We start from the raw sequence: 27689 nt of genomic DNA, 5'->3' as shown, positions 1-27689 counted from the left end.
CATGCCACCCATTGATTCCTAATAGACCTACTTGTTTAGGGAGGAGGGGGCATGTGCTATTGCATATCATTCCACTACCAAAACAGCTTAAAAAATGTATTTTCTGCTTATTAGTTTTTTTCTTTTTCCTGGATCAGACTCCTTTCCAATTAGTGGACCGTCCAATTAGTGCCCAATTATCCAGTAGCTGGGAGAACTCGAATATGCATCCTAACACAAGGATGCATCTCCAAGTTTGCCCATACCTCAGGTGCCTAATTAGGCAGCCCAATAATTGGAAAAGATCTTTTTCCTTATTTTCTAGCGTAATTCCTTGACGAGGGTCCATAGGTCTAAGATGGTGTCCCAAGAGGCGGCCAAGGGTGGTAGAACTCAAGACCAAGGTACAGATCTGCTACAACGACACAGACCAAGGTACAGATCTGCTACAACGAGACAGTTGCCTGACCAATTGAGCAATTCAATTGTCCGCTATAACAGTGATTCAAAACACGAAATCAGGATCCGGACATCTGGGAATCGATACATTCCTATCATCTAGGGTTTTTCCGCGCAATCCTTTTCCAAAACTATATCCACAACGTTTCAAACAGAGACGTAGTAAATCATTAGCACAAGCAACGTAGATTACTTGTACAGGTCTTGAAACAAAGATAAAGAAACATGTCCTACCTGATCATGACAGCCACCAAACCTTTACGAATTTTTGACGTTTAAGATAACAAATACCTTCATAAGAAAATAAGAACACATTGAGTACAGCTTCGACTTTTGACTCAACAGTGTTCAAATCCAGAAGATGTGTGAGACTAGTTCTGATGCCGCCGCCGCCAACGCTTGCGGCTCCTGAAAAAGGTTTATTTGCTGCCACAATTAAAAACAATCAATGGGCATTGTACTACCACCACCCATTGACCTTAGGCTTATACCATATGAAATTTCTCCCAAGCACAGGAGATTTGGAGCCCAGACCTAACAATCACACCAACTTGGATAACTGGATAATGAATCAAAGAATGTTATCTGCCATTCGACATTCAACAAAGCAAAAATTCTTTTTCAGACATTGGCAAATGATATGCTTAATCCCCACTCAATTAATCCATGAATGGATAAACATAAACAATTGAACCTTTACCCCATATGTAAAAACCGGCAAGAACGAAGAAGCTGCAACAAAAGATAACAAAGAACATACTCCCAAGTCCCACAAATGCTCCATCCACTGCAGCCAAAATTGTATCGATATACACAAGATGAAGCCCCGTCAAACTTGAATTTAATCTTGAAACCCGCTTCAGAAATCATAATCTATGTCTGTAACGTTCTGGGATGTCGACCGCTTAACCAGCCGTTCTTGTTCATCGTATAGGTCAAGGTTTTCACATGCTGCAGGGAAGAGGGTTCCAATCACCCGTCCCTGAACAAAAGCACACTGGAAGATGTGCTTCTTCTTGTATGATATCCCCACTGACATGTCCCGGAATGTTATGTTTCTCACAGGTATCTCTTCACTGCCTTGGATTCGAACTGGTACTCGAACTCCCTGGCCACGGATCCCCGTGAAGCTTATATCCTCAAGGACTGGGAGAGCCTTGGGATTGTACCCACCATCTGGGTGCTGATTATAGTCGGTCTTGATGACGATTCCCACCCGGACATTGTCAAAGGTCAGATTCCTGTAGATTATGTGTCGAACATATCCTCCTCTTCCAGGGGCAGTCTTGATCCGGACTGCCCGTCTCGAGCTCCACACATGAAGATTCTCCACTGTTACGTTTGAGACTCCACCAGACATCTCACTGCCTATTGATACTCCCGCACTGGGCAATAGTTCAATCAAAGCAGAGCTCGGTCAAATGTCAAATGCAAATAAGGACTCATTAAAAAAAATGGCAAATGCAGACATTTTAGGGACTTATTGCAGAGAGGGACAAGACACTACCATGGTACCACTGTAATCAAACTGTGCCCAACATGCATCCAGGTGCGTTTTCAACTATTTGGCACTAGGCACAGCAATTTGAAAGGCATCGTGGCCTGGGCAAGCACAGCATAATTGAGACTCGTGATGGCTCTGGACCTATTTATGGGTAAACTAGGACAAGTGACCCTTACAAAGAGAAACAAGAAACATTATCTTTCTTCCTTTAAATAATTTGAGAAGGGAGAATATCACAGATAATATTTATGGTTAGTTTATGTACACTAGTATATGATACTGCCTTCCAAGCATAAATTGTACCATGGAGGTGAATGGGCAAAATTGAGGCAGACAGAGGCCAAACAATGATGCCAAAGATTGGCCTCGCATGATGACATTCCAGCCCCTAAAGCCATTTGGTAGGCCTGAAGTTGTTAACATAACTGGCAGCGGTGGTCTTGGTACTACTTATAGACCATACAAGATACAGCCACAACGAAATCACAAGGCAAAATAATCCTTCAACAAAAAAATCACAGAGCGATTGCAACACAGAGTACACAAGCAGGAGGCACTAGCATCACACACAATAGTACATTTGATGAGCAGAAAAATATACTGAGGAATGACTCACCTCACCATTGAGCGAACAGTAAGGTTTCGGATGAGAATGTTGGTGGAAGGCCGGCCATAATTAATTCCATATTGATCCCAACCACTCTTTATTGCAATTCCATCATCTCCTACGCTGATGTAACAATCCTCTATCACCACATTCTCACATGAATCTGCAGAGAACAAACCTCTAATCTAAATTCCAATGCTCAAGATAATAATAGAAAAAACAATTCATGTCACTTGAAACTCGCACTAACCATATCTATGTATTAACTCATCCTCCTTGGATAGGTACATAAAGGGAAATAATTTTAAGCCAAAAGCTAAATAAGAACTTTTCACTACTTCAATAGTTACATGCCATCATGGCATAGCTTCCAATCTCAAGATCCAATGTCAAATCTGACAAAAGAGAAACATATGATAATCATGGGGTCCATCATTCCCTTTTAGAACCTGAACTAGTAGGGATTCATGTCCCATCTACTTATTGAACAGAAAGTTACAATTTAAGGATGGACCACATAATCTCCATTCCATCTGATGTCAACCTACTTATGGTTCAAGTCAAGATCATATGTTTAACATTCCCAGGTGGCTCACTCTAGGTTCACCATATGTTCCTCCATAACAAAACAACAGATGAAACAAGATAGTAGAACAAGCAAAGTACACTCACCAGGATCTATTCCATCTGTGTTTGGGGCTTCAAGGATGGGTGCCAAAATGGTAACATTTGTGATAGTTACGTTCTTGCAGTCATAGGGATGGAGGGTCCAGAAAGGAGAATTACGCAGGGTGATATTAGAGATCCAGATGTCACTTGACCACATGATCTGCACAAGTGGGCCCCTGGTATGGTTGAGAAGTTTCTGACGGTACTTTACCCACCACGCTTTACCTTGTCCATCTATGGTGCCATTATGCCCTGTTATGCATAGAATCAAAAGATATTAGTTATTAACTAATTCCATTCTCCAGATCCCCATATCCCTCGAACCTGATTGATGGTGGTACCATTTTTCAAAGGAGGGGTCTCTCACAACTAAATTCGCTGTCAAATATCTTAAAACTAATTCACTGACTAACTATAATGGATGCTCAAACAGTTGTTCTTTTTCTTCTCGTTGTTCACAGTGGCAGCACTATTTTTGGAAACTCAATATCCACCTCAAATTTAAGCTCTTCTTTTGGAGAATGGCACATGAAGGAATCCCCACTAAAGACACTCTCCATAAGTGGGTAGATATTGACCCTATATGTGGTTTTGCCACAATCATCAGGAGACCAATTGGAATGTCTTTCTTGATTGCGATTTTTCAAGAAGAATTTGGGCTGCTAGATTGGGAATCAAACCTAATCTATTTCTCTTCCCCTCTTTCACTGATTTAATTATTTATTTCTTTAACTCTAATGATATACCTAGAAATAAACTGGATTTTTTCTTTTTCACTTTCATACTCATTTGCTACTTTATCTGGGAACAAAGAAACCAAGTCATTTTTGGACTTAAAAAACCAAATCCATTCACAACCCTAAAACAGGTAAAATACTGGGTTACTAATGGATTTTCTGATAAATCTGCTGAATCACAGGTGATTGACCCTATTCTCAAAGCTGTTACTTTAAATACCATTCCTTTTTTCCACAAGAGGGTACTTATTATAACAGGGATTTCAGATCAAATAAAAAACATCTCTGGATGGGCATGTGCTCTTATATATAAAGGAAGATGTATTTTACTTCAGGCCAATTATTTGATGACAGGAAAAGGTGGTAAGGCAACAGCGAGGGGAATTCTACATGGAATGATGAAGGCAAGAGAGAAGGGATGGGAGGTGGACGATATTTGGAGTGATGATGAAGATCTTTCTCTGTTTTTTGATGGAACTTACAAACATTCTCGGCCCTGGATTGCTATACCTCTCTGTATGGAAATGGAGCATTTTTTGACTTACCCATCTTTTTGCTCAAAAACTAACACCCTAGTTTTTTTGCGGTTAAAAATATTGCCAACGAGGCAATGACTAGGAAATGCTTGTTTGATAATGTTAATATGCTGTACAAATACTTCTACAATGTGCAGTCCTGGTCTTTGTTTTATTAGAATTTAAAAAAATAAAATAAAAAATAAAAATAAAAATTTAAAATTAAAAAAATTATATATATATATATATATATTAATTATACTTGTCCTCCTCACCCCCGCAGAGGGGAAAAAAAAGGTGGTGTGTGGGCTGTAACAATGACAAAAACAACTTTTGAGTCCTACATGGGATTGATAACAGGACATATGACTCACCAGCAACCCACACAGATGTATGGTTAATAACCAAGAAAATCATAAAGTTGAATCATCCAATCACTATACCTTGGAATTCAATCTATCCAAGACAAATCAGTCAATAAGGCTGTGTTTGGTAGCCAAGAGAAGAAAAGAAAAAAGTACAAAAAATTCTCTTTGTGCTTGGCATGCCCTGAACCAAGAGAAGATTCTTTTTTGAATTTCAAAATTCACCTTGGGAATGATGGAAGTTTTCTTTTGCTGCCAAAAAAAAATCTTGCCAAAAACACAAGAAAACATAAGAAAATACAAAACTTTTCTTCTAATCATAACCAAACATACATAACTTTTTTATTTTTTTTTCTTACCATTTCATTTCTTTTTCTTTTCTTCTCTTGGCTACCAAACACAGCCTAAATGTATTTGTGGGGGCATACATAGACATGTGGATTGAACTGCCTATGCAGCTTCACATCTTAATCTCCAGCTCAGGATGTAAATCAATCAGATTCAGACCTTAGATTCTAGAGCTTTAATTCTGACAGATCCAAGTTTTGAATTGGCTGTTGTTGATATATGGTCGAATTTTACACGGATATAAGTACATCAAATCTGTTTCACTGCCCTACATGACAGTGAAGAACATGTAACACTGAAAATGACTCCGGTTAAAGCTTGACCATATTTCAACAGAGCCAAATGTTGCAGAGCTCCAGACAAGGGGATAAATTCATCAACACATAATAAATGTACACAATCGTAGGATCTCTAGTACACGATACCTTTGAGGAGAATGGATTGTATACTGTGATGTGTGATTTGATAGAAATTATGATTTTACAGAAACTGTCATCCCATTCAATCCAATTAGGAAGCCATGACTCTGACATGTCTCTTGCGAGGAGTAACATGAAGCTCAGAAGTATGGGTGTACTCAATACTCCCAAATAAAAGGAATTGATCTATGGTCGATTCTGTAAGAGATAAATAGGAATTGTTGGGAAGGACTTTTTCTTTACCTCTAGGGGTAGGAAAATCATGATCGGGAAAGCAGACCAAAGGCTATGGAACTCAGGTGTAGGTCTTTTGTAGGGTGGGATTTCCTATTCTTACCCACCCTTCCAAGTATCCATACCAAACATGGCCATTTCTGGGAAAATAGGTTGACCATTCCATACCCAGTTAAAAACTGGACTCAAATCACAAATCTTTCAATTAGGAAACTCAGGTAAGAAAGGCCCTCTCCACACCCCCCCCCCCCCAAGAGGAGAGAGAAGGAGAAGGGGGGGTGGCTAAATTCCCTGTACAGCAAAAAACTCGACTGTACTATCCAGATAAACATTAAAGAATTAAAAAACTTGCAGGGATTCATGCAGAAACCTTTCTGAAAGATCCACTAACTTAAAAGGCTAAATCCAATTCGATCATGCCAGGACCAACCTCTCTGCTGAAGACCCATTTGGACTCAAAGACTGGACCTTGTATTACAGCTTGGCTCTAGAACACATTAATGAACTCAAGAGAAAATGCAGGAATATATTCACTCAGTCACTTTCTGAATCATGGCTGACTTGCAATGGAGACATTATTTAATAAAACTTATATAAAAAATAAACGGAGAAAGGATAAAAGAAATATATCTAACCTGTTATAATGACATCCTTGAGATTTTGACCATGGATCAGACTCCCATATCGTGCTCCAGGATGCTCTCTCCCATATCCATAAGATGGCAAAGGAGGCATCAGTGGCCAGTATTTTTCATCCTGTTAAATGGCATGTTAGTATGTCTCAAGAATTATATGCAAAATGGTAACAACTAAGATTGTAATTTGAATTATTGGCTTTGTGTCCAATTTCTCTGTTCCGAATTCTGACAAGTGTTTCAAATCTCCACGTCACAACATGACAACAATAATTTGGAGGCATTATCACAAGTTACAATTACCAGGTTGGAATAATGAAAAATAGGCACAAGATCAAAACCTAGGCTTCTAAAATGCTGTCTATCTCCTATGAGGCTGTCAATACTTTGGCTACTAAGGTTTCATTTCTCTCTGAAGTGATTCTCTTGCTTCCAGTTTTCCTGTGCATTCTCAATAACATTGCTGAAGAGGGTGCTCACAGTGTTGAATATCACAGGTTGTTTCAATTTGGGTGAAGACATTGGCAAGTTGCATCTTACTTGCACCAAGTACTAAGATGTTTGTCCAAAGAAAATGTATTTCTTGCACTGAGTAACAAATTGTTTGTTCAAAGCTATGAATATCACAGGTTGTCTCATATGTTCATGCATCATGGAATAAAAGACAACACCTGATGATGAAATACAAATAGAAGCTAGTTTCAAGGTAATATGTGCTCCCTAGGAAATCAAAATTTATTTAATTATATAAATAATAATACAAGTAGTATTACTAAAATATGGAAAAATAAAATTTCCTCAAGTCAGAAATCTATTCCAACAAGACCTTTATCTGCATTACTTGAATATATTCAGCTCTCCCAAGTTTCAGTCCAAAAATTAGGGATGAACTATCAGTCATCCAGAATCGACTACTAACAGAAGGGAGCCATTAAACCACTGAATACAAAACTCCATAAAGATATGCAATAAGAAGTAGTATAACCCACAAAAGAAATATAAAGCCCACAGATTATTCAGTCCACCATACTGCAAAAAAAGAGGGGGATTTAAGGCTTAGAGTAGAGTTTACTCAAATTACACAACTTTTTTCTAAAGAAACAGTTGACCTATAGGCACAGTTTTAAAAATCAGGAATCAGATTGGTGAATCATCCAATTCGGATCAGAATCGGAATCGGCTGTGACAGATCCAACCTCTGTTTCTAGCCGAAAATCTGCCTGATTCCGGCCAATTCAGATCAGAATCATCAGTGACCGATTAGATTCCTGATTCCGTTTTCTGAAACTTTCCTATAGGCCATCCTTGGAATTTATTGGGAAGAGGGAAGCTAGATATGATGCTCAACTTGGAAGCCAAAGCACCATAATTTAGGACCTTAAAGGAGAGTAAGACCAAAATATTCCTCCATCTGACAATCCTTCGCAGTAGCATTTGGTATCTTGCTTAGAGTTTACCTCATCATCCATTGGAGCTCCCTAGAATGCCTTGACCTTAAGTGCAGAAGGAGAGAACCATATTGCTGATCTCACATCTCTAATGAGGAGAAGTGGCAACATTTTAAACCTTGGGAATGCAGACCAGATCGGATGCCAGCCAATCCATCCAAATACTGGCAGAGACTTGCCGATATTTGACAGAATATAGGAGGTATTGCCTGATCAGAGCTAGCACTTAAAACCTTGCACAGACATCTTTCAACTCTTTGTACATCCAAGCCTAAGGGGGATATGATGACCACAGCACTAATATTAAAGCATATAGGTAAGGATGGTTTGCTCCCAAAGATCCATCCCAAAGATCCATCAATTCCTCCTCCCAGCTTTAAACCATAAAAATGCAAAGCCCTTTTATTCCCTTGTTTCGTCACTGCACACCCCCCACAAGCATCCCCCGGCAAAGGGGGACCAGAACACTCCTCTCATTTTCCCCCCCTTTGTCGGCACTTGCCGCCTTCCTTAACAAGCCAGAATAATTCCTTGATACAAAGAACAGAAATAATATAAATCCATCAAAACTTGAAGTCCAGCCAACTGACAAGTCATGAAGTTGTGCAAAGGCAAATATTTCTTGAATTGAATGAAAATTTTTCCAAGAACCATTGTAACCACTAACGTTACACACAGTGGTGGTCACTACCCTTGCATTTAAACCACTTGATTTCATAATATTCCCAATCCCCAATCCTATCAAACTGCCTATCCAACCCGGGCACCAATTCAATAAAATTTTTAAGTTGTCATTCAATTAAAGCACATGGAAGAAAATTTGATCCTGAATCCATGGAAGAAGAGTCAAAAGCCATAATCAACTAACAACTAGCAAATTCTCCACAATCAACTCACCACATCTCGAACATTGCATAAGAAGAAAAAGAGTTAACTACTTTAAAAAAGATGATAAATTTACAAGGAACAAATAAAGAAAACTTATATAGTAGTACCAACCTCAATTCCGAATATAACAGCATCTTCAGCGAGAAACAGAGTCATGTGACTGGTAAGGTTAAATGGCGCCGTAAGCCAATTCCCAGCAGGCACATTAAGCTGTCCGCCGCCTTTATTCTCCAGCTTAGAAATCGCTGCCACTGCCCTCTCGAATGCCTTGGTGTTCACTGTTACGCCATCGCCAACACCACCGAAATCAGTCAAGTTGAACGCAAATAACCGTAAATTCGGACTGGATGCAGACGGGTCTTGCTGGAAGATTCGAAGGCCATAAACGAAGTTGCGCTGCCATATGAAAACGGAAGTAAATCCAACGATCCAGAGAACAGTGAAAAATATCTTGCGTGAAGATAGAAATGCAGGAACACACAGCTTGAAGTCGGGTCTTTGGAAGTGAAACCTTCCAAATGTGAAGGTGTCCACCATTATCAGATTAACGAGGCTGTACGAAACAAAATCGGCAGAACTAGAAGATGTGAAGACAAAATGACTAGATTTTTCTTCGCTATCGAATTTTCATATGAGGACATCAACGGGAATCGAGATGGAACGAAATCCGAGGATTTTGCATCGCAAAGTTAATTCTGTAGGAAGAAATTCGAGTTTCAGGAGGTAGAGTTCCGGCCATCGTCTTGGTTTATCAGCTTTGGAGTCTTGTCACGATCAGAAGAGTTTGGTAATGGAGTAATTTGGACGGTAAGGTTTTTTTTTTTTTTTTTTGGTAACCGGACGGTAAGGTTCACTAAACTGAAGAAACCGGAAAAAAATCGTCTGCAATTCCGATCTCGTACAATTTCGTGCAATACCACCTTCAGGGGGTGACACATGTATTGATTCCAATGCAATGGTCCAGATCTGAGTTAAATGTCTTTTCACTGATTTAATGTTCTATTAGTTATACCAGATCTGGACCATTGTATTGGTATCAATACACGTGTCACCCCCTGAAGGTGGTATTGCACGGAATTGTACGAGATCGGAATTGCAGACGATTTCAACCCGAAGAAACCAGGCTAAGTTCTGAGAAGATGCAATTGTGACGAAAGTGCCCTAGTTATGGAGGACACACGAGGAGAAGACTCCACCCGACACCAATTACAAGATTTTGTTGTTGACTAACTTTAAAAGAAAAATTGCATCTTTTGTACGAAAAGAAGAAGTCAAACTACTCCTTCAAGTTGGTAAAGGGTCGCACCTCTGTCAAACGAGCCGGTGAGAAAGTGTGAGAGAGGGATTGCTCAACGCCTCCACCACAATTGCCCCATCACCTGAGAGATCAGCCTGAGATGAACCAGACCCTCTTAGAGTCCCAGAACCCAAATAGCAAATTAAAATCCCACGAGTTCGATCAATGACAGCGAGAGATGACAGTGTTGCTGGAGAAGTTAGGGTTCATAGAAGCTGAACATCGAGTCTTGCTTCTAGATGTTCTACCTACACCTGTGATTTTTGTCCACGTAAGTAACTGAAGCGTCTTTTACATATCTTATGAACTGATGTGGCACGATTTGATTGGACATTTAGGGATAATACCTGCAACACTACCTCCACTCCAGTCCTTACATCTTTCTTTTCTTCAATTAGATAAGCTCTCCTCAGCGTGGGAGATTGAGAAGCTCCAGCTGAAACTGATCCATGGCATTGCCTATCGCTTCTTCTGCATTATCGAACTTCCCTCTAGCTCCAGCTCCAGCTCCAGTTCCAGCTTCAGCTTCAGCTCCAAGGTTAGTGTGGATCCTTTTATTTCTCTTTCGAATTTTTGGTCATGGTTTACTGTGCTTGGTATCCTTCAATTCGAAATAATAATCTGACTCCCAAGGTTAGTGTGGATCATTTTATTTCTCTTTCGAATTTTTGGTCATGGTTTACTGTGCTTGGTATCCTGCAATTCGAAATTGGGAATCGGAATAATAATAATCTTGACTCATAACCATGCCGTTTGGAGAAATTAACAGGGAAACACATCAAAATCCTTTATCAGGAAGATTTACATTAACATGTAAACCATTAAGAAGCGGCATAATCAATGCAACTAAAGGGGTATCCAGTGTTTGTGAACCCCTTCCTCCCGATAGACCTCTCTGGTTCCCTGGTAGTTCACCTCCTCCATGGCTTGATGGAAGGTACTTTCTAATTTCTATCAATCTCTATATGTCCTTCTTTACATACTTGAGAATCAAATTAGTGAGTGACTTTTCTTATTTTCTGCAACTCTGTAGTCTTCCAGGAGACTTCGGCTTCGATCCTCTTGGACTGGGTAAGCTTTCTCTGGCGAATTCATCAGATTCTGAATAATTCATCTGTAATTTGGTTTAATCCATTGCAGGATCTGATCCCGAGCTGCTGCAGTGGTTTGCTCAAGCTGAGCTAATGCATTCTCGATGGGCAATGCTGGCGGTGGCCGGAATCCTCATCCCTGAGTGGCTGGAGAAGTTAGGGTTTATAGAAAACTTCTCCTGGTTCGATGCTGGTGCGCAGGAATACTTCGCGGACCCGATGACCCTGTTTCTGGTTCAATTGGTTTTGATGGGTTGGGTTGAGGGAAGAAGATGGGCTGACCTAATCAAGCCTGGTTGTGTGGATATCGAGCCCAAGTTTCCCAATAGGAAGAACCCGAAGCCTGACGTTGGGTATCCAGGTGGGTTGTGGTTCGACCCGATTATGTGGGGTAGGGGTTCTCCAGAACCGGTGATGGTATTGAGGACTAAAGAGATTAAGAATGGTCGGCTTGCAATGCTGGCTTTCGTGGGCTTTTGCTTTCAGGCAATTTACACAGGAGAAGGCCCAATTGAAAACTTGATGGCCCACATTGCAGATCCGGGACACTGCAACATTTTCTCGGTAATTTCCCCCTCTTTTTTTCGCCAAAAAATGTTTTCCTTCTGATTTTTTTTTTCTTTCTCTTCACGTTATAATATGCATTTTTCGGCTATGTTTGGTTGCAAGGGAAAAATTGAAAGGAAAAAAAAAAAATCTTTCGTAATCTTTACCTCACATGATTATATCACTAATTCCATATTTAGTTATTAATATCATTTTATTTTGCATATAAATAGAGCCAGAGGGATATGTATGTAATCAATATCAATGACAATAAACTTAAAATTATCCCATCTTAATGGGGTTGGCTACATGAATTCATGCAAAAACAAAAAATGAGAAATCAAAGTAAGAAATTTAAGTAGCTTGAGTAATGATTACAAAAGTTTGTTTTTTAATTTTGAAAAATTTTACCTTTCATCGCCTTGATTTCCCTTGCAACAAACGTGCCTTCAGTATGTATGCTATGAAAATTAAACATGTTACTGCATGGCAGAGCATTATTTTGAGACTTGATCTACGGACCCTTTCAGTTTTATATAGGCTTGCAACGCAAGCTTGAAGTTGAATGGGCTAGGTATACCTCTCCACAAGAATTAGGCTCCATTAAACTTAACCTATCACTTGGGCAGGTACCTGGCCTGTCCAGGAGGACCTTAATAGTGGGCCGTTCTGAAAGCCCTAATATATTTGGTAAGGACTAGGTTTTCCTACTCCTATATTTGGTTATCATTACACTTTCACCCCTATTTACAAAGTCGAAAATACACTTCTCAATCCTATGTTACCAATGGAAGTGGATGTAGAAATTCACTCCACACCCAGTGTCAAGAAACTCGATCCATTTGGTATTGGGACCTAACCTTTTTAGTGTAATGACCCATTGCTATCACTACTGAGCGTGCAGAAGGTTGTGGGTAGGCTTCATCAAGCCGAAGGGTATGACTATTAACTCGTAAGGGTTGAAGGAACACAGAAACTCCCCTTAAGGGAGGGCTTGAGTGGGAAAATGAATGAATGAAGCCAACATCATGGTTATAAGTATTGGTATCGTATTGGTATATCCTTGATACGTAGTGATATCACGGAGGCCCGGTGGATCATCCAAAATTAGATCAAGCTAGCCAAATCAGCCTGATACGACCTGATTCTACACGATCCCTATCTGTATGACATCAGTATCAGCTGAGACCGATACTTAAAACTATGGGCACCATAGGCTAACCCTAACCAATAAAATGTGATTCTAGCTGAGCTGCTAAGATAATTGACAAAAAGACCTATTTGTGTTTGCAGGCTTTCACTTCACACTAACATGTTAATTGGAGCAGGAGAATAATGCCTGGAGTGACCTGCAATACCAAGAGAACGAACTAGAGTTCAGAAAAATGGATGATGATTATTTATCAGCGATTACATGGTCTTTAAGTGTCTATTGCAAAGTATATAATGAGGTTAAAAAAGAAAAAGAAAGTGAATTTTACATGATCCAACAGCATTAGAATCTTATATTTCCTTTCACGTATCTTTGTTTTCTTTCATTTGTTTCCAAGATGAGAGGTTCTACCCTGCAGACTGTAATGCTGTGTTTGATATGCATTCTCTGAATAGATTTGGGTCCATAACCTATTCTTAAACTAGAAAATAGCGAAGAATCATGATTCAAAATGAAATATAGATCTTTCACGAGAATGCATATGAAACACAGCCTAAATCTCTATAGGTAGTGCAAGTATTATTGCCATGGTATGCTATGTCACAACCATAAGAACCATGGCGGATTCCAACGCACAATCAGAAGGGAGCTTGGTGTATTTATTAAGGAGGTTTTCCTAAAATCAAATGGCATGCTTAATTCCTACTCAGTTAATCCGTGGATACATGAACATAAACAAGTGAACCATTAAGCCATGTCTACAAACAGAAGAAGTATAAAGATGCTGCAACAAAAGATAACAAAAAACATACAGCAACCCAAATGCTCCATCTGCTGCAGGCAAAACTGTATCGATAGACACAAGATGAAGCCATCACTACATAAACCCGGTAACACTGAAGTACCCAGAGTTTAATCTACAAACCCTCTTCAGGAATCATAATCTGTCATTAATGTTCAGGGATTTCAAGTGCTAAACCAGCCGTTGTTCTTCATCATATTGGTCAAGGTTTTCACATGGTGCAGGGAAGATATTTACGATCACCCATCCTTGAACGAAAGCAAAAAGGAAGATATGTTTCTTCTTGTATGTTATCGACACTGAACATGTCCCAGAATGTTATGTTTCTCACAGGTATTTCTTCACTGTGATGGATTAGAAACTGGGACAGGCTCTCTGGCCATGGATCCTGGTGAAGCTTGTTTCCTCAAGAACTGGAAGGGCCTTGGATCATACCCCACATCTGGATGCTCATTATAGTCGGGTTTTGTGACCGCTCCCACCTAGACGTTGTCAAATGTCATATTCTTGTAGTTTGTGTCGAACACACCCCTCTCTCCCAGGGGCGGTCTTGACCCAGACTGCCTCTCCTGAGATCCTCACATGAAGACTCTTCACTGTATTTTTGATACTCCCACACTGCCAATGGTTCGATCAGAGCAGACCTTCGTTAACTGGACCTACACTGAACCTATTCGCAAATATGGATACTTAGGGACTTGTCAACTAATCAAACTATGCCCAACATGCATCCAGGTGTGTTTTCAACTAACTGATACTGGGCACCACAATTTGAAAGGCATGGCCCAGTTGAGCATAGCACACTATAGACTCTTGACGCCACTGGACCTACACTGAACCTATTTATCAGCAAGGACAAGCGGGCATTACAAAGAGAGACAAGAAACAATTTCTCGTTTTTCCTTTAAATAATTTGAGAAGAATTGTATCACAGATGTGCATGGCTTAAAATTTAAATTGTGGCGGAGACGGGCCAAACATGTTGCCAAAGATTGGCCTTTCCTGATGATATTGCAGCCCAAAGGGCATTTGTTTCAGGTCTTGACTGGTCTGGGAGGCCTGAAGTTACCATAACTGGCATGGGGAGGTCATGGTACTACTTACATATTGTACGAAGGCTTTGTTTGGTTGCAAGCAGAATGCAAATTTTTTATGTAAAGTGGATATTTTTCCCAAAAAAAAAAATAAATTTAGATGTTTGATTGCAAGAGAAATATATTTCATATGTGAAAAAAAATTCACTTAACCATTAAAATTTTCCTTTTAATTTCCCCACCAAAATAGGAAGAAAAAAAAAACCCTACTCTCACGATCTCTCTCCCACTCTGGCGACTCTCACCCCACCCATGACTCTCAACAATCTCTCTCTCTCTCTCTCTCTCTCTCTCTCTCACGACTCAATTTGATTTGTTTTGACCAAAAGAGTTTGGGTTTGAGTTAGATGGAGCATTACTGACCTGTTGGGTTTGTTTTGACCAAAAGACTTTTGGAATGGGCCTTTCAGTCGTTATCACTTGTGATCTATCACTGTTTTCTTTGAGATCATCTTTTATATAATTTTAAATATTTATTTATGCTGCATTCATTTGATAAATAAAATGAAATGATTTATTTTGGTTAGTGATAAAACATAGTATCTGATGACATTTGGTTTGATTTGGTACAGACCTTGAATGACCTAATTCACATAACCAATATAAATTTTGATGAGCTGGGTGAGTTCTTGATTGAAAAGTACTTTCCCGGTCTCCCCCCAATCTCTTTCGAGGAGTTTGGTTGAATTATTAGTTTTTTAAAATTTTACATCTATTTTACATCAATTTTGCATCCAACCAAACAACTAGGGTAAATTAATTTCACTTCACTTCTGTTGCAACCAAATGACTCAAAAAGGAAAAAAAAAAAATAATTGCTTCACTTCCCATTTCCCTTGTAACCAAACGCAGCCAAAATAACAAGGAAAAAATTTCTTTACATAAAAAAGCAGAGTGATTGCAATACAGAGCAAGCAATCAGGAGGCACTACCTAAAACATACGCAACATTTGATGAGGGGGAAATAAAATGAGGAACAACTTACCTCACTATGGAGCAAACAGTGAGGTTTTTGATGAGAATGTTAGTGGATGGATGGCCATTCCAACCACTTTTTATTGCGATTCCATCATCTCCTATACTAATGTAACAATCCTCTATCAACACATTCTCACATGAATCTGCATAGAACAAACCCTAATCTAAATCCAATGTTCAAGATTCACACTGCTTAAAATCCTCAACACTCCATATCCGTGCACTATCTCAGCACCCTTGAATAAGTATATAAAGGGAAATAATTTTTCAGCCAAAAACTAAACGAAGACTTTTCACTACTTCAATGGTAACATGCCACCATTAAATATCTTCCAATCCCAAGCCCCAATGTTCAATCTAACAAAGGAGAAACATATGATGATCATGAGGTCCATCATTCTCTCAGAACCTGAACTGGCAGGGATTCATGTCCCATCTACTTATTGAACCCAAAGTTCAAGTGGTTGGTAAACATCGTAAGGATGAAGCACACACAATTGCATTCCATCTGTTGTCAATCTGCCTTGAGATTTCTAGGCATTCATCTTTCAACTCAAGATCATTTGTAACATCCCTGGTGGCTCACGTTAGGTTCACCAGGTTAAGACTTCAGTTCTGTTTTTTGATGACATTCAGTACATATGGTGACACTTTCACCATATTTGAAGTTAAGTATCCTTGAAGTGTAAGCAGTAAATATTAATAACTTGTAGTTGTATTCTGTTAGTCATAGCCTTATTAATAAAGAGGCTGCCGCCCTACCCACGATAGAACATACAAGCTAATAATGGGTTGGGTTTTTCTCACCTACGGCTCTCTCTTTTCTTCTTCTTCTCTTATTCTCTTCCTTCTCCTCTATATGTAGTACTGATCTCACCTTGTTTTCTACTATCACATGTATTCGAACAGGTTTGATCAGTACTTGTCCAATCCTATTTTCTGTTTGAGGGTTATAGTTGTTATGATCCTGTTACCCACCAACAATTTGTGAGTGTGCTGATGTTACTTTCTTTGAAACACACCATATTATTCTGCTGAGGGTCAAGATTTTGCAACTGACATTTTTCAGTACCCTCCTATTCCTACATTGATTCCTCTCGTCAACAATCCAACTACTTCTCAGCAAGCACCACTAAAAGTCTTTCAACACCAACAAAAGCCCTCACTGCCAGCTACAGCTCCTCCTCTTCCATCCTCAACGTGGTCTGACTATGTTCGTGATGCTCCCAATTCCTTATCCTCCCCTCTAGACTTGCCAGTGGCACTTCCTAAAGGTACCAGCTCTTGTACTCAAAAGTCTGGTTCCATATCCTATTGACAAGTCTCTGTGCATTTTTCTCAGACCATCTTCTTTACATAGTTTTGCCTTGTCTTTGTTGACTCATACCATTCTTAACACTTACCATGAGGCAATGCCTCATTCGAGGTGGAAGTCAGCTATATATGTGGACATGATGGATGCCTTAATTTATTCACCATACATGGTTCCTATAGATTTACCTCTAGGTAAGGATTGTTAGGTGTATACTATTAAGTATAATCCTGATGGCGGCTCTGTTGAAAGGTTCAAGGCCCGTTTGGTTGCTAAAGGGTACACTTAGACTTGTGGCGTTAATTACTTTGAGATCTTTATGCCAATTGCTCGTTTAAATTTTGTTCGGGCACTCATTTCTTTGGCAGTTCATTTTGTTTGGCCATTTTATTAGTTAGATATTAAAAATGCATTTTTTTATGGTTGGAGCAACCTCCTGGGTATGTTGCTTAAGGGGAGAATGCTGGGAAAGTTTGCAAGCTACGTAAGGCGATTTATGGATTGAAACAATCGCCTAGAGCTTGGTTTTAAAAAATTCAGTTCTAATGTCATCCAATGTTGATTCACACATTGTTAGTCTAACCATTCAATTTTTGTTTGTCATCGTGACTCCATGGAGGTTTGTGTTGATTGTGCATGTTGATGATAATATTATATCTGGTAATGATGCCCATGTTACTAATATTAAAGTAGATAGGTAAAGATAATTTGTTCCCAAAGATCCACAAATTCTTATACCCACCTCTAAACCATAAAAATCTATGTTGGTGCCACTAAAAACCAAATGCTAACACTTCCTTGAAGGGTGAAATCCTAAGTGGCAACATGACTACCACTAAAGTTAAAAAAAAAAAAAAAAAAAAAAGAAGAAGAAGAAGAAGAAGAAGACATCCATGTCCAAAATCTCAAAAAGGTAACCCAAACAGCCACCATGTGACCAAATGAAGAATACATAGAGGAAATCATAATGAAAGAGTAATTCGTCGATACAAAGAACAACAAGAATAGCAATCCATCAAACCTTCATGTCTAGCCAGCAAATTAGTCATGAAGTTGTGTAGAGGCAAATATTTCTTGAATCAAAATGAGAAATTCTCTAAGAGCCACTGTAACCACTAATTTTTCATACGCACAGTGATGATCATTCCTATGATTATCCAACTGCTTATCCATCCATGGCATCAAATTCAGTAAAGTTAAATATTTTTCATTCAATTAAAGCACAAGGAAGAAACTTGATCCTCAGTCCAATGGAAGAAGAGTCAAAAGCCAAAATCAACCAACAAGTCCTAAATTTAGAAATTGTGAAGATAACAAATCGGATTACTATAAGATCAGCAAATTTTCCATGATCAACCAGACAAAAACCAATTCACCATATCTCGAACAGTGTATTCGAAGAAAAAGAGTACAGGGAACTAACTAGATTGAATCCATTCATCCACCTTTAAGAAGATAGTAAATTTACGATAAGAAAATAAGGGGGAAAAAGCTATATAGTACCGACCTCAATTTCGAGTATAACAGCATCTTCAGCGAGAAACATAGTCATGTGAGACTGGTAAGAGTAAATGGCGCCGTAAGCCAATGCCGAATGCCATGGCGTTCACAGTTACGCCATCACCAGCACCACCGAAGTCAGTGAAATTAAATCGTCGGCTAAGAATTGGGGGATTATTACAAATTCGATCGTCGACAATGAATTGGACAGATAAACTGGTAAATTCTGGACTCATTTGAATGGTTGAGGCTTCGGATACGATGAAGAATTATCAAAAGAGGATTGAAAGGACCAAACCGCCTAATTTCTGCCACTTAGAGAAATTGATTGCAGGTTTTGTTAATGGAGTCTCTCGATAATTTGGAAACCTCAGGGAGGGTTTAAGATGGATGGAGTTCTGTGAAACCCACAAGAGAGAGAGAGAGAGAGAGAAGGCGAGAATTTAGGTAATTGGAGTTGCTCGATGGTCTATATTAATTTGTGACATTTAGAAACATCACGATTAATAGGGAGAGGAGCCGCATAGTGGGGTAAGACACGTGTCAATAAAGGAGAGTGCCACGCAGGAGAAGAGGATCGAGATTCCGGACTCCCTCCAGTTTTGGGTATCGCCACGAATTTTGCCACCGTGGTGGAAGTGGAACCGAAGAAATGGTTTCAATGGCTGGCTGGTCTGACATGGTCAAAGCTGGGAGATCCACCGTTGTTATCTTTCTCTCTCTCCCTGTCTCTCTTTCTATCTGCAACCTATTCTTAGACTGTGCACCATTCGCCAACTCCTTCATCACAAACCACAACAAACCACACACCATGACGAAAACGAAGGAAAATAAAGAAAGCAAACCGAGAAGGAGAAGCCAAGGATATGAAAAGAATCCCCTTAGAGGGAGAGAGCGAGAAATTTCCATCCTTCCGGACAGCGGTCCGTTCTTTCCCGGAGGTGTCGGATTTCCGGCTGAGCAATGGCCGCTGTTCGCCTTCTCCAGTTATCATCCACCTCATTCTTCAACGGTTTCAGCGTTTTCCTTTTTTCTATTCTCCTCTTTGTCACTTCCCTTCCAATGGTTTTCTCCATGCCCGACGCCGACGCTCTTCTCAAGCTCAAGGAATCCTTCCAGAATGCAGACGGCCTTGACTCTTGGTCCTCTGGTTCTACCCCTTGTTCGGAGGAAAATCCCTGGACCGGCGTCGTCTGCGTCAAGGGCATCATCACCGGCCTTCGCCTTGGCCGAATGGGTCTCTCCGGGAAGATCGACATCGACGCCCTCAGCGAGATTCCCGGAATTCGTAGTCTCAGCTTCCTCAATAATGACTTCACTGGCCCCATCCCGGAGTTCAATCGCCTCGGTGCTCTTAAGGCTATCTTCTTGTCCGGCAACAGGTTTTCCGGAGATATCCCATCTGATTTCTTCTCCACGATGGGGTCTTTGAAGAAGATCTGGCTTTCCCAGAATGCATTCACAGGGGAAATCCCATCCTCCCTGGCCTCTGTTCCTCATCCCATTGAGATTCATCTCGAGGACAATCGATTCTCAGGCAAGATCCCACCCATCGAACAGACAAGTCTGAAATCCTTCAATGCCTCCAACAACAGATTGGAAGGGGAAATCCCTGAGTCCCTATCGAAATTCGACGAGAGCTGTTTTGCAGGGAACAATGATCTCTGTGGTACACAAGTGGGCAAGGTTTGTGGTGCCCAGCCAAAGCCAGCGGCAACGGATAACGCCACACCAGCAACGACTGAGGAGGCTCCAAAGGTGCCGCACTCGTCATCCGGCAACAATGTGGCTGTCGCCGTAGGTACATTGGCTGTGGTGATCCTTTTACTGGTGGTGGCGGCCATAGTGGTGGGAAGACGAAGGGAGGAGGAGTTCGACGTGTTGGGTAGGGAGAACCTGGATGAAGCCGTGGAATTGCACGTCGCATCGTCGGGCTCCAGCCGAAAAGCTATGGGATCTGGCCGTAAGGCTTCCGTGTCCAGCAGAAGAGGATCACAAAACGGAAAGGGCGGAAATGGGATGGGAGATTTGGTGGTGGTGAACAATACGAAGGGTGTATTTGGGCTCCCTGACTTGATGAAGGCAGCGGCCGAGGTCTTGGGAAATGGCGGATTGGGGTCTTCCTATAAGGCAGTCATGGCCAACGGGGTAGCCGTGGTGGTGAAGAGAATGAGAGACATTAATAGGCTTGGAAAAGATGGTTTCGATCAGGAGATCAAGCGACTCGGGAGACTAAGGCATCCTAACATCTTGACGCCATTGGCTTACCATTTTCGCAAAGATGAGAAGCTTTTGGTATACGAATACATTCCGAAAGGAAGCTTGTTGTATCTCTTGCATGGTAATGAGTATGACCTGCACAATACACACTACATACGCCTGTTTCACTTTTTCTACCTTTTTTATATGGTACACCATCTGTTCGTAGAAATGTTGAGTAGATAAATTTTGTTTCTTTTCATTTTACAAACTAGGTGATCGTGGACCTTGTCATGCGGAGCTCGACTGGCCAGCCCGTCTAAAGATTGTGCAAGGAATTGCGAGAGGGATGGGTTATCTCCACAGCCAACTGGGTTCGCTGGAGCTTCCACACGGCAATCTCAAGTCAAGTAATGTGTTGCTTGGCCAAGATTATCAGCCATTGCTTGCAGATTATGGCTATTGCTCGCTGGTGAGCCCGACCCAAGCCGCCCAAGCCATGTTCGCGTACAAGACACCCGAGTCTTTACAATACCGTCTTGTGTCCACCAAATGTGACGTCTACTGCCTTGGAATCATAATCCTCGAGATACTCACCGGCAAATTCCCTTCTCAATATCTAAACCACGGTAAGGGTGGCACCGACGTCGTCCAGTGGGTTCAAACAGCGATGTTGGAGAAGAGAGAAACCGAGTTGTTCGATCCTGAGATTGCAGGCTCCAGGAACTCTCTCGGGGAGATGGAACGGCTACTCCACATCGGTGCGGCCTGCACAGAGCAGAGTCCTGAACAGCGACTTGACATGAAAGAAGCCATTAGGAGGATAGAAGAGATACATGTGGAAGGAGGAGGTCAGGACGGTGGTGATAGAGTGATTCAAATGGCTCCATCTTTGAGAGATGGATATGCTGATCAGTCTTCCCACGCAATGAATGTGCGTGAGGTTTATGGTGATCAGGTCTCAACAAGGCGATCTGGCCAGGACTATGGAGATCGAACAGGGCGAGGCAATGGTGATAGCTTCGCCTTTGCCATTTCATAACTCTCATTGCTGCCGCATAATGAGACATCATGGAATTTCTAATTGTAAAATCAAATAGACCAAGAAAAAAAAATCTAATCTTTTCTTTATATTGCTCTGTAATTTTTGTGCAATGCCCCCCACACACAAAAAAAAGTTGAGTTCTTGGGGGCAAAAAACCTTTTGTGCCTTTTTCGATTTGATGATTGATGATAACTTGGGAAAGGAGGGGTTAGTGATCATAGTTCATCAATGGCTGATAACCCAAGAACTGTAACATATGAGGGAGTTGGTTTAAGTTTAACCCTCCTACCTATGATGAAAAAACTAAATGTGGCTAAAGAAACCTATAAGCAGAAACTGGGAAAAAGAGGCAATTGTGCTTGTTAAAACAAGTGTTTTGTTTGAGCATCTTTGTATTTAGACCAAAATTAGATTGCTAGGCTAAGGTTAACAAAGAGAGTTTGGGATTGAGGGTTTGTTGTTACATGGTGGAGGTGAAAGAGGTATTATGGATGGTGCCTAATTGTTTAGCCTTTTGCTTGTGGGATGCTCCTGTAATTTGATATTTTTGGGTTCTTTTCTTTCTTTCTTCTTTCACTTATTTCTTTTTCTTTCCTTCTCTCTGTAAGTTGCATTCATGAGTTCTTGCATGTACAGGTCAAATGTAATATTCTCACTTCTGTAATAGTAAAGAATTTCCTTCCATCTTCTAAAACAGCCCATTTATTCAACTTTCTATTTACCATTTTCAGTTAATTGGTATAGAATTATTACCCTCACACCACCCACTACCCATTAACTTGAACTGTTTATAAACTCATCCTTACGGTCCAAATTGAGGGCTGGCTAAGGCAGCTAAATAGGTAACCGTTATTTTGTTATGTTTTGTTTTGTTTTTTATTTTTTGTTTTTTTGTTTTTATGAAAGAAAAGAAATTCATTAATTAGTAAATGTAAGACAAAATATTAATATCTGGTCAGAGTTGTTAATGTAGAGTTTGTTCATAGCCATTGTGGCTATATCATGCATGAGTAGGACCAGATATTTGTTAGCCATGAAACAAAATAGGTGTATACACAAAGTTATAGACATCCATTAACAAGCATGATATAGCATAAACCTAGTGACCCTAAATAGCATTCTGGCCTGGGTTTTAGGTGCATGGTCAAGGTTTAAAACTCGTAATCGGTGGCGGAATTGGCCAGAGAGGATTCTGATCCGAATTGTTCCAATCCAACCAATTCTTATCAATACATAGGTGAAACCATGATACTGGGATCGGCCTTAGAATTGGGGATTAGTTAAGGAATCGGTCTGATTCAACTGAAAATACAAAGGAATTGGTCAAGGAATGGCCTTTCTGATTCAACATGCAGTGATTAGGTTTCGTGTCTAATATATATATATTTTTTTAAAAAAGAAAATTTATTCAGTAGAAGATCATGTACAAGTTGTGGCTTCTTGAACAAGAAGTTTATGGAGCCGTGGAATGTGGTCATTTTGTCTTACATGAAATTGACAGGGCTTTCCTTATCAGGCTTCAACAATACCATTGCTTGCCCTAGAAATGCAAGAAAAAAAAAAATTGATTGAAAAGTAGCAACTACACAAAATATGTCTTGAATAATCAAGGCAATGATTAGACAATTGTAATTATCCGATTTAATAATGATATGATCCAATCCCAAAGATTTAATTAGCATGAAGAAGGCTAGTGCGGATAGATACCATTGTAAAGTTAAAAGCAACATACTCAGAAATAGCCGCTATTTGAGCCTCATCATTATGTCAAAAAATATATCCAATATCCCACTCTAACTTCATCATGGGAGTGTTGTATCGCAATTTAGCTTTACAAAGCCCTCAAAGGAGGCTTCCATGTAAATTGCATGGGGAGTGGAAGAGGAAGTAGTAGTACCTCCTTCAGATACTGCTCTCTTTTTGCTTCAATGAAATATTGAAAGGATTGTTCACCATGTTTTATCACCTCCTCTAGAGACCACGCTGTCTTCTTAAAATTTAATTTAATCATTTATGGCTTTCCAAAGGCTCCAACAAATGAAGGATGCACGAGAAAGAGACTCACAGGCAATGACTTTATTTGATGCAATAATAACGTTTCATTCTTGAATCCACACATAGGTCTTTGAATCTTGAAATTGGGAAGCAAAGTAGAATAGCCAACAACCAAACTAAACCACACTTGCAAAAATTGCATAAAAAACGAATGTGATCCACAAACTCCAATTGAGCACAACATCTTTGGCATGATGTTTCCATAGGAATATGCTTATAGAAGAGTGCTTCATTAGAGGCGAGACCTTGAGCACAAACACGCGAAAAAAAGACTTTTGATCTTTATAGAGTTTGGATAGACCAAATGCATTTCCATACTCCATCTGGAACAACTCTAACTGATGTGTATCTTGAGGAAGCTGGTCTAGAAGAGAACTACTCGTGATGGATGTTTGATAGGAGATGTTAAACTCATTCGACATGTTTGATAGGAGATGTTAAACTCATTCGACCAAGAATTGACCAGTACTAGATGCACCCCAAACTTGTCAAAAGATCCTCCAATTGCTACATACTAAGATTGATATTGAGGATAGCAGTTGAAATAAAGAATTAATTAAGTCGAGTGGTCGGGTTTTGAGTGTTGAATAATAAAGTTCTTATAAGTAATCAAAATTAGCAGAGTACTAGATTACTACTAAAACAAAACAATGGATTCGACTCTTCTATAGCGCGGGGGTGAGCGATGTATCGTCTAGCTCACCACAGGAGCATGACACTTGGATTTTATTGATCCTACGGAGTGGGTGGCTAAAACCTTAGGAAAAAATATACATCGAAGATACACCTTATCATTCATTCTCTGAAAAACAGCCAAATCCCTTTTTAACACCCCGCCCCTACCAAATAAAAAATAAAAAGAAAAAAGAGAGATGAGCAAAGTTCAGATTTCATGAATCATGATACGATGGTTTTGCAACTCCGTCTTGTTCCTTCAACGTTTAAAAATGGAGAACCAACCATTAGTTTTACAATTCCATCCCGTTCTTTCAATCGCTTCTGTTGAAGATCGATTCATATTCATGAAGAAATTCAGATTTCTCCAAGCCTGGGAGTCTTCGATTTCACGTCTTTGTGCCATGGAAAAGGGAAGCTCAAGATCATGAGGGTTGAAGTAGCCATTCTTGGGCGGGTCTCTGTTCCTCCCATAAACTAGTTTTTTCATTGGAGGCGGCGGGCACACTATAGCCGGCCGCCAGTATCCAACAGTCTCCACTATTCGAGTTTCAAGGATAAGACCCTGATATCACCAAATCCAGGGAGAGGAAACCCTTTCACACAAAGATAGGGGTTACATTAAGGATGTGAATTTGTAACCGAAACCGTTTATCAAAACTGAACCGATCCATTTACCCCGAAACCACAAAACCGTTTAGTAAATGGTGCGGTTATGGTTTCAAGTTTCAGGCCGATTAGCTAAATGGGTCAGGCCGGTTTTAACTGCGAAACCCGTTGATTTCAAACTGAATTAAAACCATTTAAACCAATCCGATTAGTCCTATAACAATTAAATAAAACAGAGACAGTAATCCGTATGATAATTAACAATTAAATTAAGTGTCCATTCTGCTTTGGTATGATTTATTGCAATTCAGTTCAAGTTTAGGTTTTAGATCATGAACTTGTAATCTATATATGTTATTATTTGTTATCACAGATGGGACGTTTTGGCTGAACCACTTGTCATTTAATATTTTATGCTGTAGAAGGCTGGATTTGGATTTTGTATGATATTAATTCTATATGTTTGAGAATGGCCATGCAAAGAAATATCACTAGATTATCAAATTAAGACATACCATCGTTAATATAGAATCTCTTATTTGTGGTTGCCAATTATTTTAGAATAAGCTTATGATCTTTATTTTAGAGATGGTTGCAAGTTATAACAAACCGATTATGAACCGTTCTACAAACCGTATAGAATAAACCGAAATCGAAACCGTTTAAAATCGTGAAACCGACATCATTTAGAAACCCTGAAAATCGGAACCATTTACTAAACAGTCACAGTTTCAGAAAGTGGAACCATTTAGTAAATGGTGCGATTATGATTTTAGTCAAATAAATGTGAACCGAATCGATCTGCACCGTTTAAACCGAAATTGAACCGATTAACACCCCTAGGTTATATGGAGAAGTTGCCGGCGGCCTCTTGGAGATGTGGGATGAATGAAACCCCTCAATAAATATCAGAGACAAAAATGAAGAACGCACGTATAGCCAAACCCTATTTTATTTAAAAAAAGAAAAACTCAAATACAAAGTTCACACAGAGAAAGGGGTTCCAAGGAGAAGTTGACGAAGGCTTATTGAAGACGATGGGAAAAACAACGGAGGTAGAGACGAGTTAAAGCATCAAAGTCATCGATGACCTATCCCTCGAAGAACGTCAAAGACAAAGACGAAGAGTCAAAATAGCCAAAGGATTTGGTTCTACATATTTACATGATCAATGCTAATGTATATACAATATCTATGACCTTAAATAACTACACTGAAAATCCACATGTCAAGCTATTATGCTGTGTCAGACGACATATGGTGCACCCACGCAACACTTAAAATCAAATAAGATTTGACACGTGGCATTAGCCGATCCAACGGTTGGGAACGAAGTGTGGTTTGGTTTAACCGGACCATTTAAAAACGAAATTCATTTTTGGTTCTCAACTGTTTCAATAAGAGTTGCCGGGGATGCTGAACCGGTCACTGTTGACAAACCAAATCACAGACAAACCCTAAAAATTTTGGGTGTCAGATCACCGTCGGGAGCAGCCAGGCCTCTCGCCGAGCTGCTCCCCCCTCCTTCTCCTCGTCTCGTCTTCTTCACTCTGTAAGAATATTCTTTAAAATATTCTCTATTATTGTCCCATATACCAATTAGGTAATTGACCGATACTAACTCATAGAATTGGATTCCAAATAGGAAACCCACTCCTTGTCAAATTAGGAAAAAGAGTCCTACCCTATTTGCACACCTTGATGGGAGGATGCAAAAATTTATTTAATAGGACTCTAGTCCTCCTCCTACTCTAACGTCAATCTCATTATTGGTTCCGTCACCAAGAGAGTTAGTGGGAGAAACCTAAAGGATCCATTGTGTTCGTGATTGGGATTGCAGGAATAAAGATACAAGAATAATATAATGGTAGAAAATTCTTCATAGTCGATGGTGAACGGTATGCATTGACCCTTATAATATAATTTTGTGATTCAATGATTGTATGGCAAGATCCTATTCCTTCAAGTGGTATCACAACTTCATGATTACGCCAATGCGTTCTTAAATCACATGGAGAGTACTGTTCATGAATAATATTTGGTACTGTTCATGAACAATACCCATTTTATGCTAAAGAAGATGGGTTCGGTTCGGTTCGGTTCATTAGCACCAATACTATTCATGGCACTGTTCATAAACAGTGCCGATTACTGTTCGCGGCACTGTTCATGAACGGTGCCTATACTGTTCATGACACTGTTTATAAACATTACTGATACTGTTTACGGAGTGCCGATTACTGTTTATGACAGTACTCGATCCATATTATGTTTGTATGATCTGATTGATCGGATCAGCTTGAATGAGATGAATTGTATTAATTTTGATATTAATCCATATGATTCATGATCAATATTATACGAACAATTGTAAAATCTTCTTTATGTTATTTGCATGGGACTCACAAGTATTGAAAAGATTTAAACTCTAATTGTAAATTAGGGTTTATTTGTTATACTTTATTTAAGGGTTTATTTTGTATAATGTAATTTAGGGTTTTGGGTTTGTGGCACCATACTTTAAAA

General features: G+C 39.8%; 3 protein-coding genes and 1 long non-coding RNA gene across 4 annotated transcripts; 2 read left to right on the top strand and 2 right to left on the bottom strand.

The window, feature by feature from the left end:
- Positions 1-583: 583 nt before the first annotated feature.
- On the bottom strand, positions 584-9595 carry LOC122066229 (probable polygalacturonase). The gene is made up of 5 exons (XM_042630051.1): positions 8919-9595; positions 6472-6592; positions 3222-3470; positions 2559-2712; positions 584-1823 (listed from the first exon to the last, which is right to left on the bottom strand). The coding sequence occupies exons 1-5, from the start codon at positions 9342-9344 to the stop codon at positions 1298-1300; spliced, it is 1476 nt and encodes a 491-aa protein (XP_042485985.1). The 5' UTR covers positions 9345-9595; the 3' UTR covers positions 584-1297.
- A 516-nt stretch (positions 9596-10111) lies between these two features.
- LOC122066237 (photosystem I chlorophyll a/b-binding protein 6, chloroplastic) lies at positions 10112-13263 on the top strand. The gene is made up of 6 exons (XM_042630062.1): positions 10112-10375; positions 10503-10642; positions 10874-11041; positions 11138-11175; positions 11245-11759; positions 13035-13263. Exons 2-6 carry the CDS (start codon positions 10554-10556, stop codon positions 13050-13052), a joined length of 828 nt encoding a protein of 275 aa, XP_042485996.1. The 5' UTR covers positions 10112-10375; positions 10503-10553; the 3' UTR covers positions 13053-13263.
- A 466-nt stretch (positions 13264-13729) lies between these two features.
- Positions 13730-19269, bottom strand: LOC122066242. The gene is made up of 2 exons (XR_006136301.1): positions 18588-19269; positions 13730-14349 (listed from the first exon to the last, which is right to left on the bottom strand). It is a non-coding gene; the product is annotated as an uncharacterized LOC122066242 (long non-coding RNA).
- A 59-nt stretch (positions 19270-19328) lies between these two features.
- Positions 19329-22333, top strand: LOC122066219 (pollen receptor-like kinase 3). The gene is made up of 2 exons (XM_042630045.1): positions 19329-20921; positions 21055-22333. The coding sequence occupies exons 1-2, from the start codon at positions 19544-19546 to the stop codon at positions 21819-21821; spliced, it is 2145 nt and encodes a 714-aa protein (XP_042485979.1). The 5' UTR covers positions 19329-19543; the 3' UTR covers positions 21822-22333.
- The last annotated feature ends 5356 nt before the right edge of the window (positions 22334-27689 follow it).

The sequence above is a fragment of the Macadamia integrifolia genome, chromosome 2, assembly GCF_013358625.1.
Source record: "Macadamia integrifolia cultivar HAES 741 chromosome 2, SCU_Mint_v3, whole genome shotgun sequence".
In the NCBI taxonomy this organism is placed as follows: Eukaryota; Viridiplantae; Streptophyta; class Magnoliopsida; order Proteales; family Proteaceae; genus Macadamia; species Macadamia integrifolia.
Note: the sequence above shows the minus strand (reverse complement) of the source record. Positions and strands in the feature narration are given on the sequence as shown.

Excerpts from the sequence above, each read along its gene's own strand:
- LOC122066229 (XM_042630051.1), bottom strand. The coding sequence starts at position 9,344 with ATGGTGGACACCTTCACATTTGGAAGGTTTCACTTCCAAAGACCCGAC. Across the intron at positions 6,593-8,918 it reads CTGTTATATTCGGAATTGAG|GATGAAAAATACTGGCCACT; the intron begins GTTGGTACTACT and ends GCCATTTAACAG. Across the intron at positions 3,471-6,471 it reads CAAGGATGTCATTATAACAG|GGCATAATGGCACCATAGAT; the intron begins GTTAGATATATT and ends TATGCATAACAG.
- LOC122066237 (XM_042630062.1), top strand. The coding sequence starts at position 10,554 with ATGGCATTGCCTATCGCTTCTTCTGCATTATCGAACTTCCCTCTAGCT. Across the intron at positions 10,643-10,873 it reads GCTTCAGCTTCAGCTCCAAG|GGAAACACATCAAAATCCTT; the intron begins GTTAGTGTGGAT and ends AGAAATTAACAG. Across the intron at positions 11,042-11,137 it reads CCTCCATGGCTTGATGGAAG|TCTTCCAGGAGACTTCGGCT; the intron begins GTACTTTCTAAT and ends GCAACTCTGTAG.
- LOC122066219 (XM_042630045.1), top strand. The coding sequence starts at position 19,544 with ATGGCCGCTGTTCGCCTTCTCCAGTTATCATCCACCTCATTCTTCAAC. Across the intron at positions 20,922-21,054 it reads CTTGTTGTATCTCTTGCATG|GTGATCGTGGACCTTGTCAT; the intron begins GTAATGAGTATG and ends TTTACAAACTAG.